This window comes from Phyllostomus hastatus, unplaced genomic scaffold (genome assembly GCF_019186645.2).
Source record: "Phyllostomus hastatus isolate PE091 unplaced genomic scaffold, TTU_PhHast_1.1 phas_scaffold_55, whole genome shotgun sequence".
Classification (NCBI taxonomy): domain Eukaryota; kingdom Metazoa; phylum Chordata; class Mammalia; order Chiroptera; family Phyllostomidae; genus Phyllostomus; species Phyllostomus hastatus.
In genome coordinates this window covers 14,103,592-14,120,591 of record NW_025334035.1, presented here as the reverse complement: position 1 = coordinate 14,120,591, position 17,000 = coordinate 14,103,592, and the positions used below count along the sequence as shown (strand labels likewise).

Genomic DNA, 17,000 nt, shown 5'->3' with positions numbered 1-17,000 from the left:
GAAGGGAGACAGATGGGCTACAAAAGTCCTAGAAGCGGCCTTGTCGAGTCAGCGTCTGGAAGCCCCTTTAATGGTTTATCTCTGATGAGCTGTCAGGTGGAAGATGGATGGAGGGCTCCCTCCCCCAGCACAGCTGAGGCCCCACCACCTGGCTGTGTGCTGAGGTCCTCTTTGAGGGGCCTGCAGGTACTGACAGCCCTGGGGTGGGGCTCGGGGGGTGGGCAGTGATCTCTCATTCCAGGATTCCAGGCTCTGGCTGGGTACAGAGGTGGCCCATGTGTGGGCTCTGTCCTTAAAAGGCCCCATCTGAGCATGGATGAGGTACCCATGGTGGGAGGGGGGCGCAGGTCAGGGAGGGTTTCCTAGAGGAGAGGACACCTCAAACTGAGTTTGAAAGGACAGACTGAAGGTGGAAGTGGGAAGGAACAGCCTGCATGCTGGTAGGGAGGGGGAGGGCCCATCCTCTCGGTCCCGGTGGGAGGTGCTCTGTGGAGCAGGCAAGCCTGAGGCCCCCAGGAGCCCATCTTACACATCTGGGCAAGAGGGCCCAGGGGCTTCCCAGTCTAGAAGTGGAACTGGGGTGTGTGGGGCGGGTCCCGGCCAAGCCCACAAGCCCTTCTATAGCTGCTCCTCACTCAAAAGCCCAGTGCTCTCGGATCTGGGGTGGGGGCGGGGCATAGGGCAGAATATCTCAGTCCTGATGTTCTACCATTTGAGATTCATTCCTTTGTGTTCTGTAACCTGCCTGGCCTCTGGGAACACCTGTGACCTAGGCAGGTGGTCTTCGGGTGTTAAGTAGAGGCAGCACACTCTCCACAAGCAAGAACTGCTCTGGAAAGGCACGCTCTGCCTGGCCTGGCGGAGGCTGGAGCTGGACTGCTCGCCAGGCAGCGCTGAGTCCTGTGGCCCGCAGGTTCCTGTGGGCACTGGGACTCTGTCCTGCTGCAGGGTGAGTTCTGCAACCCCGTTTCATGCACAGATGCAGGCCCTGCTGGTGCCAGGGCCCCTGAGGTCTGCAGCAGTCCCGGGAGCTGCTGCTGCCCACCCCGGTGCCCTAGCACAGGGGCCCATAGGCCAAGATGGTGTGTACTTCTTTACTGGTTAAAAGAGAATCAAAAGAACAATATTTTGTGACATCTGAAAATCATAGGAGACTCAAATGTCAGTGAGCACAATGACACCCAGTCATACCAGCTCATTCAGAACCCACGGGCACAGACCCTCTCTCCTGCCTTGGGTTCACAAGCCTCCCTCCTCTCTGACCCTGCGAGGGACAGTCTGCCGACCCCTGTTCTAGGTGTTGTTTGTATCCACAAAGCAGTTATCCCAAAGGACACAGCTGGCTGGCGCCCTCGGCTGTACAAGGGGTTTGAGGCTGCTGTCTTCCCGGTGGGGACAGCCAGTGGGGGGACGGGCAGGAGGCCCACTACTCACACAACGGCCCAGCCCAGGTAGTTGGCCGTGCTGCCCCAGTACATGGGGTTGTCCAGGATGCTAAATGGGAATGTGGTCACTCTGGACTCCTTGAGGATCCCGAAGTAATCACCTGTGGACAAGGCAGGGCAGGTCAAAGGCTCACACCCTGGCCACACCATCCCTAAGAGAGGGGTTGGCCTGTAGGGCCTACCCTCCAGGAGGCTCCAAACTGTGGGGGAGCAGGTCTATCAGCATACAAGTCAGGGACCCCCGGGGGCAGGCTTGCTTAGGCCACGGGCACACAGACCTCTCGGAGGGCAGCGGCCCTTGTGGCTGAGGGGCTGAGGCAGGTACAGGGGGCCCCACTGCCCTGGAGTCAGGGGTTCCTCTTCCCAGAAATCCCTTGGACCTTCATCTGAAGCAGAAGTAGGACAGCCACAGGCGGGAGGAACCTGCAGAATCTGCGTCACCTACCCATTGTCTGGGGACAAAGGGCTCGGGCCCAGGGAGAGCTGGGGCGGCTTTCTCTCCAGGAGGCCGGTGGGTCTGGAGGTGGTGGCACAGAAACCCGCTTGGGGCTGTTGCACAGCAGGGAGGTGGCTGCCTGACCCACATGCAGCACAGCAGCCCTCCAAGATTTAGGCCGGTCCCTCTGGGCCTGCAGTGGTCGGTGTCATCAGGTCCCTTCCCTCACCCCGCCCACCCTGACTCACCCCTCCCACTGAGCCTCACCAAGCAGCTCTGACCATGCACTGCTGCCACACTGCCCTGGGTGGTGGGGGCCATGCCAGCCCCTTCCTGGCTCTGTGTCTACCCTGCAGCAGTGCCTGAGCACTGGAGGGCTGTGCACACCAGGTCTCCAGAGGACGCAGCTGGCCAGCACAGTGCCCTCCTCCCTCCCACCAGCCTGGCCACGCCCATACCACAATCACTGCCCCTCCCTGGCCCCCCCTCAACCCCTACCCTAGCCAACAACTTCACCAGGACAATCATTGCCGAAAGAGGGTTTTTCCAACTCCTGCCATTGCCCCTTCCTCCCTGGGAGTGAAGTCAGTCCCCTGCATGGCCTTTGGGGACCCGAGTGATGTGGCCTTGCCCAACCTCGAGGCGGCCCCCACTGGCCCTGTATACCAGCCGACCTGCTTGCCTCTCCAGCATGCCATCCGCCACTCTCCCTCGAGCTCAAGTTTGCTCCTGGGCCTGTCCTTCCCACCCAGCCCACCAGCCAGAACCAGGTGCTCTCAACTTCCCTTCTTCCCCGGTTCCCTGCTGTGCTCCTCTTTCAGCCCCAGACTCTCTGTGGTGCCTACCAGAACCTGAGGCACTGCCAGGCCTTGCCCCAGGGCTGAGAGGAGAGCCTCTCTCCCCATGGTACCACATGCTCCTGGGGGATTCTGGGGCCCCTGCTGCAGCCTGCAGTGCCCAGCCCAGAGCCCCGCAGATAGCATGGTGAACAGAGGTGCCCAGACAAGCTAGGCACCAGATGCCACCCAGGCACTGGGGAAAACTGAGGCAGGGATGAGAGGGGGAGGGAGCCAGGCCCCTGACCCAGCCCATCAGGCAGCCAGGCACCTGCCCTTGCCACCTGCTTGCTGGGAGGAGCTCCCCCTCAAGCAGTGGCCACCTCCTGTTTTCCTTCCCTGTCCCAATGTCACCCTTGCCCCTGCTGCCATTCCCTGTGGCTTTCCTTCCCAGGCTTCCAAGTTGCTGGAAGTCACTGATGTCATGAGGACTTCCAGCCAGGCCCGAACTGAGCCCCCAGCCCGAAGTCACCAGGGCTGTGGGCCAAAAAGGGATGGTGTCCCCCCGACCCCGCCCCACACTCTAGTCCTAGTCCTGCTCCAGCCTTGGCTCGTGGTCCAGACACAGCAGACAGATATCCTGCCTGGCCTGGCAGCCAAGCAGCAGGATGAGAAGTGAGAGCCCCACTTCCTAAGCTGAACAGGGATAAGCTGAGGCCTGGAAGAGGGAAGGTGCCCCAAGCCCCATGCAGCTGTCACAGATGGCAGGGCAGTCAGCCACCCCGCTCCTCCCCAGACCCCAAACAGGTCAGCTCCAGCCCCTCCCCAGCCCCCAGCTCTTGGGCTCTTGGGGTCTTACCTAGGAAGGTCCCAGTGAAGCCCAGCGCAAAGAAGCTGGAGAGCACCAGCACGCTGCCAACACCCAGGAGCAGCAGGCCTGCCAGGAGGGCCACGGGGCTGTCCAGGCTGTCCATCCTGGGCTGGCTCAGCATGGCCTGGGTGAAGCTGCAGGTAGGGGACATGGGGATATGGGGTAACTACCCTGAAGAGGAGGCTGCCACTCCTGCCGACCCCTGTCCCCCAAGTTGCCCCCCAGAGGAGCCAGTCCAAGGGCCTCCAACTCAGTGCCTATCCGGGCTAGGCAGGTGATAAAGTGGCTGCAGGGGGCAGGGTGCCAGGGGAGCACTGGCCCACCCAGGGGGCTGTCCCAGGCACGAACGCCCTGTTGCCCTGAGGGAATAGCACCAAGGGGGCCCAGGCCTGCTAGGTTTTTGGTTTTCCAAGAGAAGTCAGAAATCCTGACTTGTATATGAAGTATCCTGATTAAAGACAGACAAACAAAAAATAGGTGATTAATGAAAACTGTTTTGGATTCTGTGCATGTCAGCAGGCCAGATGCAGCCCAAAGACCACCAGTTTGCACACTCCTACCCTGTCCAGCGAGGCACTGGTACTGTAGAGGAAAGTGAACCTCAGAAAGTTAAAGGCACATGCCCCAGGTTGTGCCCCAGGCCATCCTGGTGTCCACGGGCCTCCGCATCTGGCATGCATCCCACGTGGTCCTCGTGTCCCACTCCCCTAGTGGACTTGGTGCCCTGAAGCCTTGGGCAAGCTCTGCCCTTGCCCCAGCCTCCTCAGCACCTGCGCAGGACTGCCACATCCCAGCAGGCACCTCAGAGACCCCATCTGAGTCTTCCACACCTGAAGAGCTCCCAGCTGTTCCCTTTGGAGCCAAGCCATGTGAGGCCTGTTAAAAGGCAAGTGGGTTGACCAAAAGGGGTGACTATACTTGTGGGTTTTGAAATTCAGGTTTTCCTATTGGCTCCTGAGGACTGGAAGGCCTGGTATAGCGAGGACGAAGGGACTGGGCTCACAGTAATGCACAGGAGCAGGACTCAGGGTCTGCCTCTGTAGGGAGGGACCCTCTCCAAAGAAAGGATGTGTGTGGGAGCAAGTGCGTGCATGTGCCGCAAGCATTCATTTCCCACTCCCGGGACTCAAGATCTGCCTCACGAGGGACAACTCCCTGCACTCACTTTGTACCACGTACTCCTAGCAGGGCAGCTCGCTATCCACTCACCCACCCATCCTTCCATCTATTAGTCTGTCCTGTGTCCGTCCATTCATCCATCCATCCATCCATCCATCCTCCATCATCATAAGATACCTGTCTGCCAGGCTCTTGCAAGCAGCACAGACTCATCACCTTCACTCACCCCGCTTGTAAACTCACATCGACATAACACTATCCTTATTCTAAGCCAAGAGCTGCCTTCCTAGAACTTTCATCTGGCTGCTTTCAGCTTAGAAAACACAGGCTGCTTCTCCTTCCCCTGAGCATCCCCTGGCACCTGGCACACTCCAGGCAGAGCAGGTCACAGTTCACAGTCACCAGGAGCAGGAAAAGCAGCAGCCCCTGCCCTCCTTCTCCCACTCCTTCCAGAGGGGAGAGAGTCTGTGAACAAACAGCCAACAGAGGCCAACACAGTGACCTGTCAAATGGAGGCACCCCTGTGTCAGGGTACACCTGGCCACTGGTCACCCTGCCCACACCCCCGCTCTCCACCCCCATTGCTCTCCCTCCTGCTGCTGCGCTCAGGGTCATCCTGCAGCTGCAGGCCAGGACTCTCGGGCTGGCTCAGGGTCACATATGCCCAGCGCTGTGCCCGGTCACCACACCATGCCACGCTCCTCCAGGCCCTCACCTGATCTGGTGAACTTGCAGCCAGGCACCCTATCACCCTGCCAGACCCAGCAGCTGAGGCCATGGTGGAACAAGGGGCATGGAGAGGGTGTGGATCCTGGCAAGGCTAGCTGCCCTACTCAGGGCTGGCTCACCTGCAGGCCCTGGATCCTGGGCTACCCTGCATTAAGGACCATGCCACAGAGAGAGAGGACAAGAGGGCTGGGGTAACTCCCCAATGCCCAGCCCCCACTGGTACCTATCCCTCCCTGCCTGGGCTGACTCCCACCCCCAAACCCAGGCCAACGAAGCCTGCTGGGCCACAGTGAGGCCTAAGCTGAGGTGTAGTAGAAGAAATTCACCAGAAGGGGGTAGGCAGGGAGATCATTCCAGAAAAAAAAAACAAAAACAGATGGACCCATGAGGAAGCCTGCAGAGAAGGCCGCCAGGCCTGTGGTAATAAGCCAGGAATGCTTCTCCATGGGTGGAAGGAGCCAAGTGGGGAGACCAGTCAAGGCCCAGACTGGGTCAGATCAGGGCCCAGGGTGGGGCCAGCTCTAGCTTTTCTACCAGAGTTCATCTGCACCTTCCAGGTAGCAGGTCCGCTTCCTGGCCCAGTGCCAGCAGCAGGGCCAATGAAAGGGGAGCTCTCACTCTGCCATGATGCACCTGAAGCAGCCCACCAGGGGACAACTCCCACCCAGGGGACATCTCCCACCCGGGGACGGCTCCACAGGAAAAGCCATCAGGCTGGGAGCAGTAGAGATCCCTGAGAAAGGGCAGACCTAGGGCCAGTGGTGGAGGCGCAGCAGCCCTGAAGCAGCCATATGGCTGCCCAAGACCAGACCCAGGGCCTTCCTGGTTCCACCTGCAGCTCCATTCCATCCCTTGCCATGGGAAGAGAGGGTCCCGGGGGAGCACCTCCCTGGGCTCCCTCAGCACCTTGGAGTCCAGCTCCCTGCTGAGCACCCCTGGTGCTCACCCAGCTTCTCAGCAGAGGAGCTGGGCCGGGCCCCTCCCAGCTCTGGCCAGGCGCCCTTGAACACATGGCTCTATACTCTGTGGCAGGTTTAAAGAGGTGGCGTGACTGGCCCTTGTCGAGTGACCTGTGACATTCCACCCCCTCCATTAAGTCAGGAAAGCACATTCCATCCCCCACAGAAAATTCACTAAGGAACTGGTGGCTCTGAGGGCCACATGCTCTAGAACAGAAGAGTCACAAATAGGAAGCAATTTCCTTTAGAAATACTCTATGCTGGGGGTGGGAGTGGAGAGACTCCTTTGACTGTCTCCAGTTCTATTTTTAAAACTTAAATTGAGCTTTCGGTCACCCATGTGACTTCAGGCTGTCCGCACCCTGCTCCCCTGAAATCCTGAAACCTGGGTGGAGGCAGGTTAGGGGGCCACAGCCCGCTGTGTCCTGGCGGCACACCAGGCACCTGGCTCAGCCTCTGGCTCCAGCCTCCTTCTGGATCCCTCCTCTAACCAAGGCCCTTCCTGCAAGGGAGGCATCTCCCCAAGGGCCCCCATGGCCTGTGGACCTGCTCGACCCGGGCTCGGCCCAGAGCCCAGGCCCCGCCAACACCAGGTACATCTCAACCGACTCAGGGCAAGGTCAGGGTGTTTCAGGGGTGTGAGGAAGGTCCACAGTCAGTAGACCCAAGTTAACTGAAAAGAACATCATGGGGGACCCCAGGGGTTTTCACTGAGAGAAGAGGTCAGAGAGAAATCAGAGACACCCCTGCCTACACCAGCCTGGATGAAGCCTGCTGCCATGCTGGGAAGGGCGACCTACTGGGCAGCAGGCAGACTCGACTCTGGGAGCTGAGCTGTGCCCGCACTGGTGAGGCGCTGGGAGGCCTTGGGAGAACACCGTGCCCTCGCTCCTTCGGGACTGTGCCCTGTGAACAGTGCTGCCAGGCCCTGGTGAAGTGATAACTGGCACACGGGGGGCCACTGGGAGGATAGCCACACATACACTGATGTAGCGCCGATATGACCAGTCCCTGCGCAGTGTGCACATGCCCCAAGCCCTGGCAAACAGAGTGGGGAGGGAGGTCTGTCCCCACCCCAGCCACACCCCTGCTCCTGCTGAATGGGCCCCCCCCCCCAAACCTGCAGGCCCATTCGCACAAGGCCCTGTGTGGTTCCATGGCAAACTGGCACACAGCGCCACCAACTAACTGGTGATGGGCACAGGGCTCCCGGCACCCTGCACACCTCTGTGTACCGTCCGAGGCTGCCATCCTGTCCATGAGGAGGGTGCAGTGCCCATCCTGCCAAGTCCAGGCCTGCCTGGCTGTGCTCACGGTGCCCCCCCAACAGGCTCAATGTTAGGTGGTGGCCCCAGGCTGCTGGCTCCAGCTGAGGCTGGCTCTGTGCAGGGTGTGCCCCGCCTATCAGGCTGCCCCCCTCTGCACACTTACCCTTCCCAGACAGAGCAGACAGGTCTGTAATAAGGCCCCCAGAGAGAGAGCCAGTTCACCCTGCAGGCCCCAGAGGACCACCTCAGGCTGCCTGGCCCTGCCCGTTGGTGACCACCAGGCCCTGACCCCATGCTGGGCAGGCCTACTGCCCAGTGCTCTCGGATGGCTTCTGCCCCTCCCCACATAGAGTGCTCAGCTTATAGAAAGCACAGACACGCTGCAATAGTCCAGAACAGGTAAACCCATAGGGACTGAAAGCAGATTAGTATTTTCCAAGGGCTGGGGGAGGGGGCAGAGCAGGTACAGGTAACTCCTTTATGAGTTAGGAGTTTCTATTTGAGGCAAAAAGTGGCTGCACTAGACAAAAGTGGCTGCACAACATCGTGAGTGTATTGAATGCCACTTAACTATGTAGTTTTAAAATAGTAGTTCTGTTATGTGTATTTTCCTGCAAAATAACAAAACACATCTAGGAATCAAATGAAGTGATGTGTGTGAAGGCATGCTGAGGAAATGGAGGGGGAGGGATTACAGGCAGGAGCTAGTAGTGCTGACAGGGTTCTCACGAGCCCTTCCCCAAAGCCCCTGCCCACCTGTCCAACATCCCTGGTGAGGAGAGAGAAGAGCCCACTGTCACCAGTGAGTGCAGCCCAGCCAGGGAGCAGGCCTGGGGCTCCTGCTCCTGTTCACAGACAGGAGGCCAAGACTCAGAAGGGCTGCTCAGTAGCCTGTTCAAGGTCAAGCCCTTTCAAGAGCAGAGCTGAGACTGACCAGGGCACTTGCCCCTTCCTCAGGCTGCTCTGACACACATTCCAGATATTGGCCACTAGATGTACCTGGATGTCCGATGGCAGCAACAGAACCTTCCTTTCCTGGAGAGTGGGGGCTGGCAACCCACAACCAGTGGCCGCTATACTCACTTCTGTGCCATCTCCAGCAGAGTGAAGTGGTTATGTGGCCCCACAGCGCCCAGGAGACTAACTAGTAGAAGATTTTATAGAAAAAGTTTGCTGGCAGCTGATGAAGATGACCCAAATTACGGGTTTGACTGAGCTAGTCGAGGGTCCACAAACTTCTTCTCAGAGGCATATAGTAAATATTTTAGGCTCTGCAGGTCAAGGATATCATACATACATAACTATCTCAAATGTAGTCAAGCACGCGACTACCTGATTAAAAAGTGGACAAAGGACTTGAACAGGACAACAAGCACATGAAAAGATGCTCAGCAGCACTGACTAGGGAAATGCAAATCAAAGCCACAGTGTGACACCCACCCTCTCACACTTGTCGGGATGGCTGTGGTTAAAAAGAACACTAATGACGAGAACTGCCTGGGATGTAGAGACATTACATCCCTTGGGCACTGCTGGTAGGAATGTAAAAGGGTGCAGCCGCCATGGAGAATGGTATGGAAGACCTTCAAAGAATTAAGCAGAGAACGACCATGTGACCCAGGAACCCCATTCCTGGGTGTCCACTCCCAAGAACCAAAAGCAGGGAGGCACCCAGACCCTCATGCTCTACTCACATCAGCCGGAAATTGGGGACGGCCCCAGTGTCTGGTGGGTGAACGGGTGAGCAGTGTGCCCTCCGCCCCACCTCCCCCCCACACACAGGGGAAATTATTCAGCCTTAAAAAGGAGGTGAAATCTATTCTAATAATTTTTTCAAAGTGCTTTTATTTTATTTGAGCAGTTCTATTGCAACATAACTGGCACAGAGTGTTGGGTGAGTGCAGGTGCACAGTGACGATTGGTGCATGTGTGTGCTGTGACACGGTCACCCAGCACGGTCATGTCACAGCCACCCTCAAGTTCACAAGGCAGGATTGTTACCTATGGTCGCTAGGCTGTGCCTGAACCAGAATTTACTCCTCTTGTACCTGGGAGTTTGTGCCCTCTGCCTACCTTCACCTGCCACGGTGCCTCCTGCCCCCACCCTGGTGACCACCACTCGACTATTTCTGTGACTGGTGTTTTAGATCCCACATGTAAGTGGAAGCACACAGTATTTGTCCTCCTGTGACTGGCTTATTTCACTGAGCATGAGGTCCTCAAGGTTCATCCACATCACCAATGGCAGCACTATGAAGGAAGGAAACCCTGACACATGCTAGCACATGGGCAGACCCTGAGGATGCTGTGCTGAGTAAGACAGGCCAGACATGAAAAGACAAATACTGAGTGATTCCACTTAGGTGCGGGGTCTCAAAAAGCCACACTCACAGAAACAGAGGGCAGAGTGACGGTTGCCAGGGCTGCAGGGAGCAACATGGAGCTAGTGTTTAAGGGGGACAGAGCCTCAGTTTGGGAAGGTGAAAAGGTTCTGGAGGTGGGCAGTGGTGATGGCTGCAAACAGTGTGAACATGCTCAGTGCCACTGGATTATACATGTGCAGATGGTTAATGCAATAACATTTTACCTTGTGTACATTCCACCACAGTACAAAATGCACAATAACGAAGGGCAATGTGTGGTCCAGGCAGAGGGACGGAGGGTGCGAGCATCCTCTAGCACCAATCCTATTAACACGAGACCTGGTATCCGTAAGGACAGGAGGACACCTGCAGTGGGAAGAGGGCCCACCACACGCCCCTGCCCACCTCACTCAGAGCTTGAAGGTCCTCAGCACCTCGAGGCTGGCGCCTGCCACCAGAAGACCAGCAAGTAAGGGCCACGCCTAGCGCCCCCTGCTTCTCCTGCCAGTCAGCTGGGGAATTCGGAGCCGGGAGGCTGCAGCAGCCGAAGGTGGGACAGAAGCAGGCCTGTCTGGGCCAGGGCCCCGTCCCCAGAACCCCAGACAGCCACTTCCTCAGGGAGAGCAAGGTGGGAGGGAGAGGCAGACACCGCTGTCAGCTGGCACTGAAGTCACAGCTGGGGCAAGGCCTGGGCAGAGAAGGGCAGGGCAAGGAATGAACCTCCTGTTTACATGTCTCGAGCACTTGCCATTTTTTTAACTTTTATTTTTTAAATAATTTTTCAATTAGAGTTAACATACATTATTATATGAGTTTCAGGTGTATACCTCAGTGATTAGGCATGACATAACTAAGTAATTATCCTGATAAATCTCCTACCCGCCTGACACCATGCACAGTTATTACACTATTACTGGCTGGATTCCCTGTGCTGGACTTTACATCCCTGTGACTGTCCTGTATGTAACCACCTCAATCCCTTCACCTTTGTCACCCAGCCCCCGCCCCTACTCCTGCCATCTGACAACCTTCAAAACGTTCTCTGTATTTGTGAGTCTGTTTCTGTTCTGCTTGTTCATTTATTTTGGTTTTTCTTAGATTCAGTTGTTGTTAGATATGTATTTTTGCCATTTTATTGTTCATATTTTTGATACATGTTTTTCTTCTTAAAGAGGCCCTTTAACATTTCATCAATTCTGGTTTGGTGGTGATGAACTCTGGCTTTTTCTTGTCTGGGAAGCACTTTATCTGCCCTTTGATTCTGAATAATAATGTGGCTTGGTAGAGTAATCTTGGTTGTACATCCTTGGTTTTTGTCACTTTGAATATTTCTTACAAGTATCTTCTGGTCTAAAATGTTCCTGTTGAGAAGCCAGCTGACAGTCTTATGGGAGCTCCCTTGTAGGTAACTGTTTTCTCTTGTTGCTTTTAAGAGTCTCTCTTTGTCTCTAACCTTTTGCATTTTAATTATGCTGTGTCTTGGAGTGGGCCTCTTTGGGTTCATCTGGCTGGGACTCTGTGTTCCTGGGCTTGCACATCTATTTCCTTCACCAAATTGGGAAAGCTTTCTGTCATTATTTTTTCAAATATGTTTTTAATCTCTTGCTCTCTCTTCTCCTTCTGGCATCCCCATGATGTGAGTGCTGGTATACCTGAAGTTGTCTCAGAGACTCCTTACACTATCCCCATTTTTTTTATTCTTTTTTTTCCTTCTCTGAATGGGTGCTCCTTATATTCCAAATTGCTGATTTGATTCTAGGCTTCATCCACTCTACTGTTGATACCCTGTAAATATTCTTCATTTCATTTCAGTTAGTGTATCCTTCATTTCTGACTGGTCCTTTTTTTATGCTGTTGACGTTCTATGTTCACTGAGCATCCTTATAACCAGTGTTTTGAATTCTGCATCTAGTAGATTGCTTTTGGTTCTATTTTGTTTAGTTCTGTTTCTGGAGTTTTGTTCAGTTCTTTCATGTTTCTTTGCCTCATTTTGGCTGCCTTCTTGGGTATGTTTTTATGTATTAGTAGAGCTGCTGCATCTCCCAGGCTTGGTAGTGTGGCCTAATGTACCAGGTGTCCAGTAGGGTCCAGTGGTACAGCCTCCCGATCACCCAGGCTGGGGACTTGAGGGATGCATCGCCCCCACCCCCCATATGGGGTGTGTACATCCTGTTGTTGTATTTGAGCCTTGATTGCTATGTCAATGGGAGAAATTGCCCCCAGGCTGAATGGCTGCAAGGCCTGGCTGTGACCACCAACCACCGAGGAGAATCAGCTGAGCAGGGGCTCATGCTACAGAACAGAAATTACTTCAGTGGCACTCTTGTGCCTGCTGTGTTTGCCCCAATTGTATCACTTGTGGAGGTAGTTGGGCAGTGCTTCAATATGGTCAGAGGCTGTCTACTGGGTGTGCTAACACTGGGTCCTCCTGGGAGGTGCAGGCCAAAGTTGGCCCTGCCTGTGTTTTGCCTGGGGTCATCCAGCATGAGCTATAAAGTGATCCGCAGATGGCTACCACTTGTGTGGGCTTGGAGGTGCCCAGGTAAAACCAAGCTGTGAACCAAGGCTGGCTACTGTTAGTGCCAGGTCTGGGGCCACTTAGTGAGAGGTATGGGGCTCACTGAGGCCAGATGCTGTTTGTTTGAGAGATTTTAGGAAAATCAGGAACATGAGCCAAGATAGGCCTTTCATGTGGAAAAGCCACTGGAAACAGCCTGAGTGGGCCCACAAGCTGGGTGGTTCTGGGTCTCAGGGTCACCAGGTGAGGGCAAACAGTGTGAGCCAGGTTGATGGAGTCTCTGAAATGGTGCCTGCCTGCCAGCTCTGTGGGGGAGGGCTCAGCAGAGAAGCAGTGGCCCGTCAGGACTTCTGTCTGGGAGAAAGCTGTCCCCGCAGATCTTGCCCTGATGCCAGACAGTCCAGTTCCTTCCCATATGTCTTTGGTGCCTTTTAAGCTGCTGCCCAGCATTTGAGCTTAGAGGGAGTAAGTCTGAGTAAGTCCATGTGCAGGCCCTTTAAGAGGAACTGCCTGGGACTCCAGAAGCCCTCCTTCTCAGCCTCAACTGTTGGTTTTTATAGCCAGAAGTTAGGACAACTTCTCTTCTTAGCACTGGAACCCTGGGCTGGGGGCCTATTGTATGGCTGGGACCCCTTGCTCCCCAGGGGGGACATGTGCAGCTGAGCTATCCCTTCCAATTTCTGTCTGCCACACATGGGTGCGGGACCAGTCCTTTCCACCCCTTCTATCAGTCTTGATGTGACTGCTTCTTCAATTCCCTAACTGTAGGACTTCCATTCAGCTCAATTTCTGGAGGTTCTGAATAATAGCTGTTCTGTAGTTTAGTTGTAATTTTGATGTGGTTGTGTGAGGAGGTGAGCACCACATTTACCTACGCCACCATCTTGACTGGAAGTCTTGCCAGTTTTTAGAGATCATGTTGGAGTCTTCCAGCCATGCCATGACCTCTCTCCAAGGTTGTGGGTCAGCTGGACTCCCAGTGCAGGCCCAGTCCACTCTGAATTTATCCTGAGTACTCACTGATCACTGCTGAGGCAGGGTCAGCATTCCACTCTGGGGATAACGTGGCTCACGAGACCCACACAGTAGTGACCCTCATGGAGCTTGCAGTCCACCGATATAGACAAAGGCACCGTGGGCTTCTTGCACACAGGATATAGTCAGCAGGGCTCCCTGGGGGGCACCATGGATGCTGAGAGCTAATGCAGCAGGGGAAGCCAGACCCTAGAGATGTGGGAGGGAGAGCTGGGGCAGAGGCCCTGCTGTGGGAATGCAGGAGAACACCAGAGCTGAATTACCCAGGCCATGGATGATCTGCATGTTATTTTTACTGCAATGGGAAGCCAGGGGCCAGGGGCCAGGCAGGGATGACTTGGTTTGACTCTCACTCTGACAAGATTTCCACGACGCTGTGCAGAGGAAGGCCACTGTGCACAGTACAGAGACAGGAGGGCAAAGGGGGCCGACCCAGGCTGTGTGTGCTACTGGACTGCACAGGGAGATGGCAGTGCTAGGGAGGACAGGTAGTAAACTAAGGCAGAGAGGAGCAGGCAGCTATGCCTCACCCACTGACTTAGTGGTCCTGAGCCTGGTCCAGTAAGATTGCCGGGGGTTCTGAACATCACAAGCAGGGATAGTGCAAGTAGAGAGGGGAGTTGAGACTCTGTGCTGGGAAAGGGAGCCTCTGTAGCAGTTTCACCAAGACAAAGGGCCTTTACTAACAGAGAAGGAAAGTCTTTATAGCTGTACCTTATTCCCAAGGTATAGAAGGGGAAGAAGGAGGGGGAACCTAGAAGCTGACTAAGGTATATAACCCCTGAACCCCAATAGTTGGCACACTCAATTAGCTGAGTGCCCACTTGTAGCCTCGACTCAAGTGTATAGAACAAACTTACTAACAACTTTATTTCCCTATACATGGGGCATTCAGATTAGTCAAAGTCTACCTGTAGTTTTGCACCTGTGTGTTTCATAAATAAGCTTGCTATCTCATTTGCACTATACGTGTTTGTCTCTTGCTTGAATCAATTTCTTGTAGGCGAGGCAGAACTGAGGAACAAGCTCGGGGCAGGAAGTAGCGGGGAACTTGGGTCTCTCCCTGGTAACATCAGGATACAATCAAAAATGCCTCCTAGGTTTCTGGCTTGTCCAAGTGGGAAGAGGGAGACTGCATTACTGAGCTAGGGATGGGCAGGGAAACCAGAACTCGGCACTAAGATAGCAAGAAGCTTCCTGGAAAGGGCCAGGATGGTTGGTCAGGACAGCTGGGTTGGTTTCTTGGTTCAGCCACTCACCAGCCTCGGCACCCCTGTGATGCCTAGGCTCAAATGCCCAAACCTGGATAGCTGCGGCGATTACAGGGTACCAAAGGTAGGAGGCAGCATGGCTGCCCATGCCCATATTCTTGCCTCAGGACATAGACTGGCACCTCTGGACAGTCACCTGGCCCAGACTGCATGCTCAGGCTGAGATGTGAGCGCTGTCCTGGCTGTGCACAGGCCCTAAGGGTGCCGGGCACCCCTAGGGGTCAGGCTCTCTCCAGCCCTCTGCCCTCCCCTAGCCTCACCACTCCTATGTGCTGCCCCTCATGCACCAGGGCTCTTTTTTCCCTCCCAGACAGACCATGTGCACTCCATGAGCTAGCACGCTGCTGCTGTGGGTCTCACAGAAGCCCAGGAGGTGAGAACCAGGCTCGGGGACAGGCCATGCTGGACGTGGCCACATCTGAGCACTGCTACCACTCCACCTCTCCACAGCCTCATCCCACCCCAGAAACCCATCTTGCATCTGGGCAGCAGCATTTGCTCCCATGTCCCGAGCGTAGGTTGTGCTTCATTATATGGAACAAGCTTGCCCACTCTGGCCTCTGTCTTTGAAGGCAGGAAGATAATACATCCCAGGTCCTGAAGGGGACTCAGTAATACCAGCCCGGGTCTGGGTGAGGCCCACCTCCTCAGGGACACTGGTCAGCCTCCTGCCTGGAACTCACCAGAAGGGACTCTGACAGTGGCTTTGTCTACAAACTGGAAGCCAGGGATGCAAGCTTGGGGGCCAGACAGGCCTTGTCCTCTGTGCCTGAATCCCAGGGAGGTGGTGCCATCCCTTTCCGAGGTCACAAGGACTCCTCTGCTGATAGGAGTTTGATGGCCCTGACAGGGAAGGGATGGCAGGTTGTGGCATGGGGCCTTAGCAGAATTCCATGTGCGTTCAGACACAAGTCTCCAGAGTCTTAACAGACCCCAGCAACCCCTGCACTGGCCACCCCTGCACCACAGCAGCCCCGGGCTCTTACAGCGAGCTGACTGGTAGGCAGCACAGCCTGGGTGGGCTTACCAGTGTGAGCGCAGGACGTTTAGGAGCAAGATGACCCCACCTAGCACGTAGCAGGCCAGGTAGGGGGAGCCCATGGCTTGGCTCAGCTTTCGGGTTTTCTGTTCCCATCTTGCAACCTGAATGGGGAAGAGAAGAAGGCATGTGAGGTGTGTGTTGGGAGAAACCTGAAGTGAGGGGGGCAGTGCTCCCAGGCCCTGAGGCTCTGAGGCTGAGGAGGGAACAGGACAGGGAGCACCTGCCCTGTGGACCCATTCAGCTCTGCGGGGATCCCCACATGTCCTCAGTCCTGTCTGGGTAGACCACGCTGCACCCTCTTCCAGCAGACACACCCCAAGCACGTCATGAAGCAGAAAGAGACCTGGCAGCACAGGAGGTGCCCTAAGCCAGCAAAGGTGCCCCTCTGAGGGAGGGCCACAGCGTACAGCCCCAACACCTGCAGTGGACTCAAGGGAGGAGTAGGGGTGCAGCAGGGTAGAGGCTGCTGAGAACAGATGGAAGGCTCTGTCGAAGGAGCCTGAGGACCACCCAGCCCCGAGCCCTGAGCCCAGCTCGAGGGCTGCTCTTGCACAATGTCCCCCTACCAGGGCAGGGCCAAGAAGGGGTGGCCCACATCCTCACGCCTGCTTCCCCAGTGCCTCCAAGGCACAGACTTTCAAGCTCTCAATTTTAGTTTAATTTCATAATCATAAACTTAACTCTGCAAAACAGTTAGACTTGGAAGGGGTAAGGAAAACACGGAACTCAATGAACTGCATTGAGAGCATGAAGATTATAGAACATTCCTAGCAGATGGGGGTGAAGGGGTGCTCTCTGGAGCTGCAGAAGGAATGGTCTGGTGGCTAAGATGAAACACGAGTCAAAGTTATTAGAGTTGTCCACAGTCAATAATGATGATCTTCTGGCTGGTCCTGCCATTGCTGGACCTGTAGCACTCCATGGCTGGTACAACCTCTGTGTGTCCTTCACCTGGCAGAAGACCACACGCTTGCCGCCCAGCCCCTCGGTCTTGGCTGTGCAGATGAAACACTGGGAACCGTCTGTGCTGGGTCCGGCATTAGCCATGGACAAGATGCCAGGACCTGTGCACTTCAGGACGAAATTCTCATCACATTTCTCCCCATAGATGGACTTGCCCCTGTGTCATTGTGGCATGTGAAGTCACCAGCCTGGCACATAAGTCCTG

General features: G+C 55.5%; 1 protein-coding gene across 4 annotated transcripts in view; it reads right to left on the bottom strand.

Moving 5' to 3' along the window:
* The window catches only part of PEMT (phosphatidylethanolamine N-methyltransferase), a 74,085-nt gene that overhangs the window by 2,050 nt on the left and 55,035 nt on the right, over positions 1–17,000 (bottom strand). For all 4 annotated transcript variants that reach the window (XM_045824087.1, XM_045824086.1, XM_045824089.1 and 1 more), the window contains exons 3-5: positions 15,818–15,933; positions 3,517–3,662; positions 1,435–1,546 (exon numbers count right to left, since the gene is read on the bottom strand). In XM_045824087.1, the coding sequence (XP_045680043.1) occupies positions 1,435–1,546; positions 3,517–3,662; positions 15,818–15,933 (374 nt within the window). The remainder of the gene's footprint in view (positions 1–1,434; positions 1,547–3,516; positions 3,663–15,817; positions 15,934–17,000) is intronic.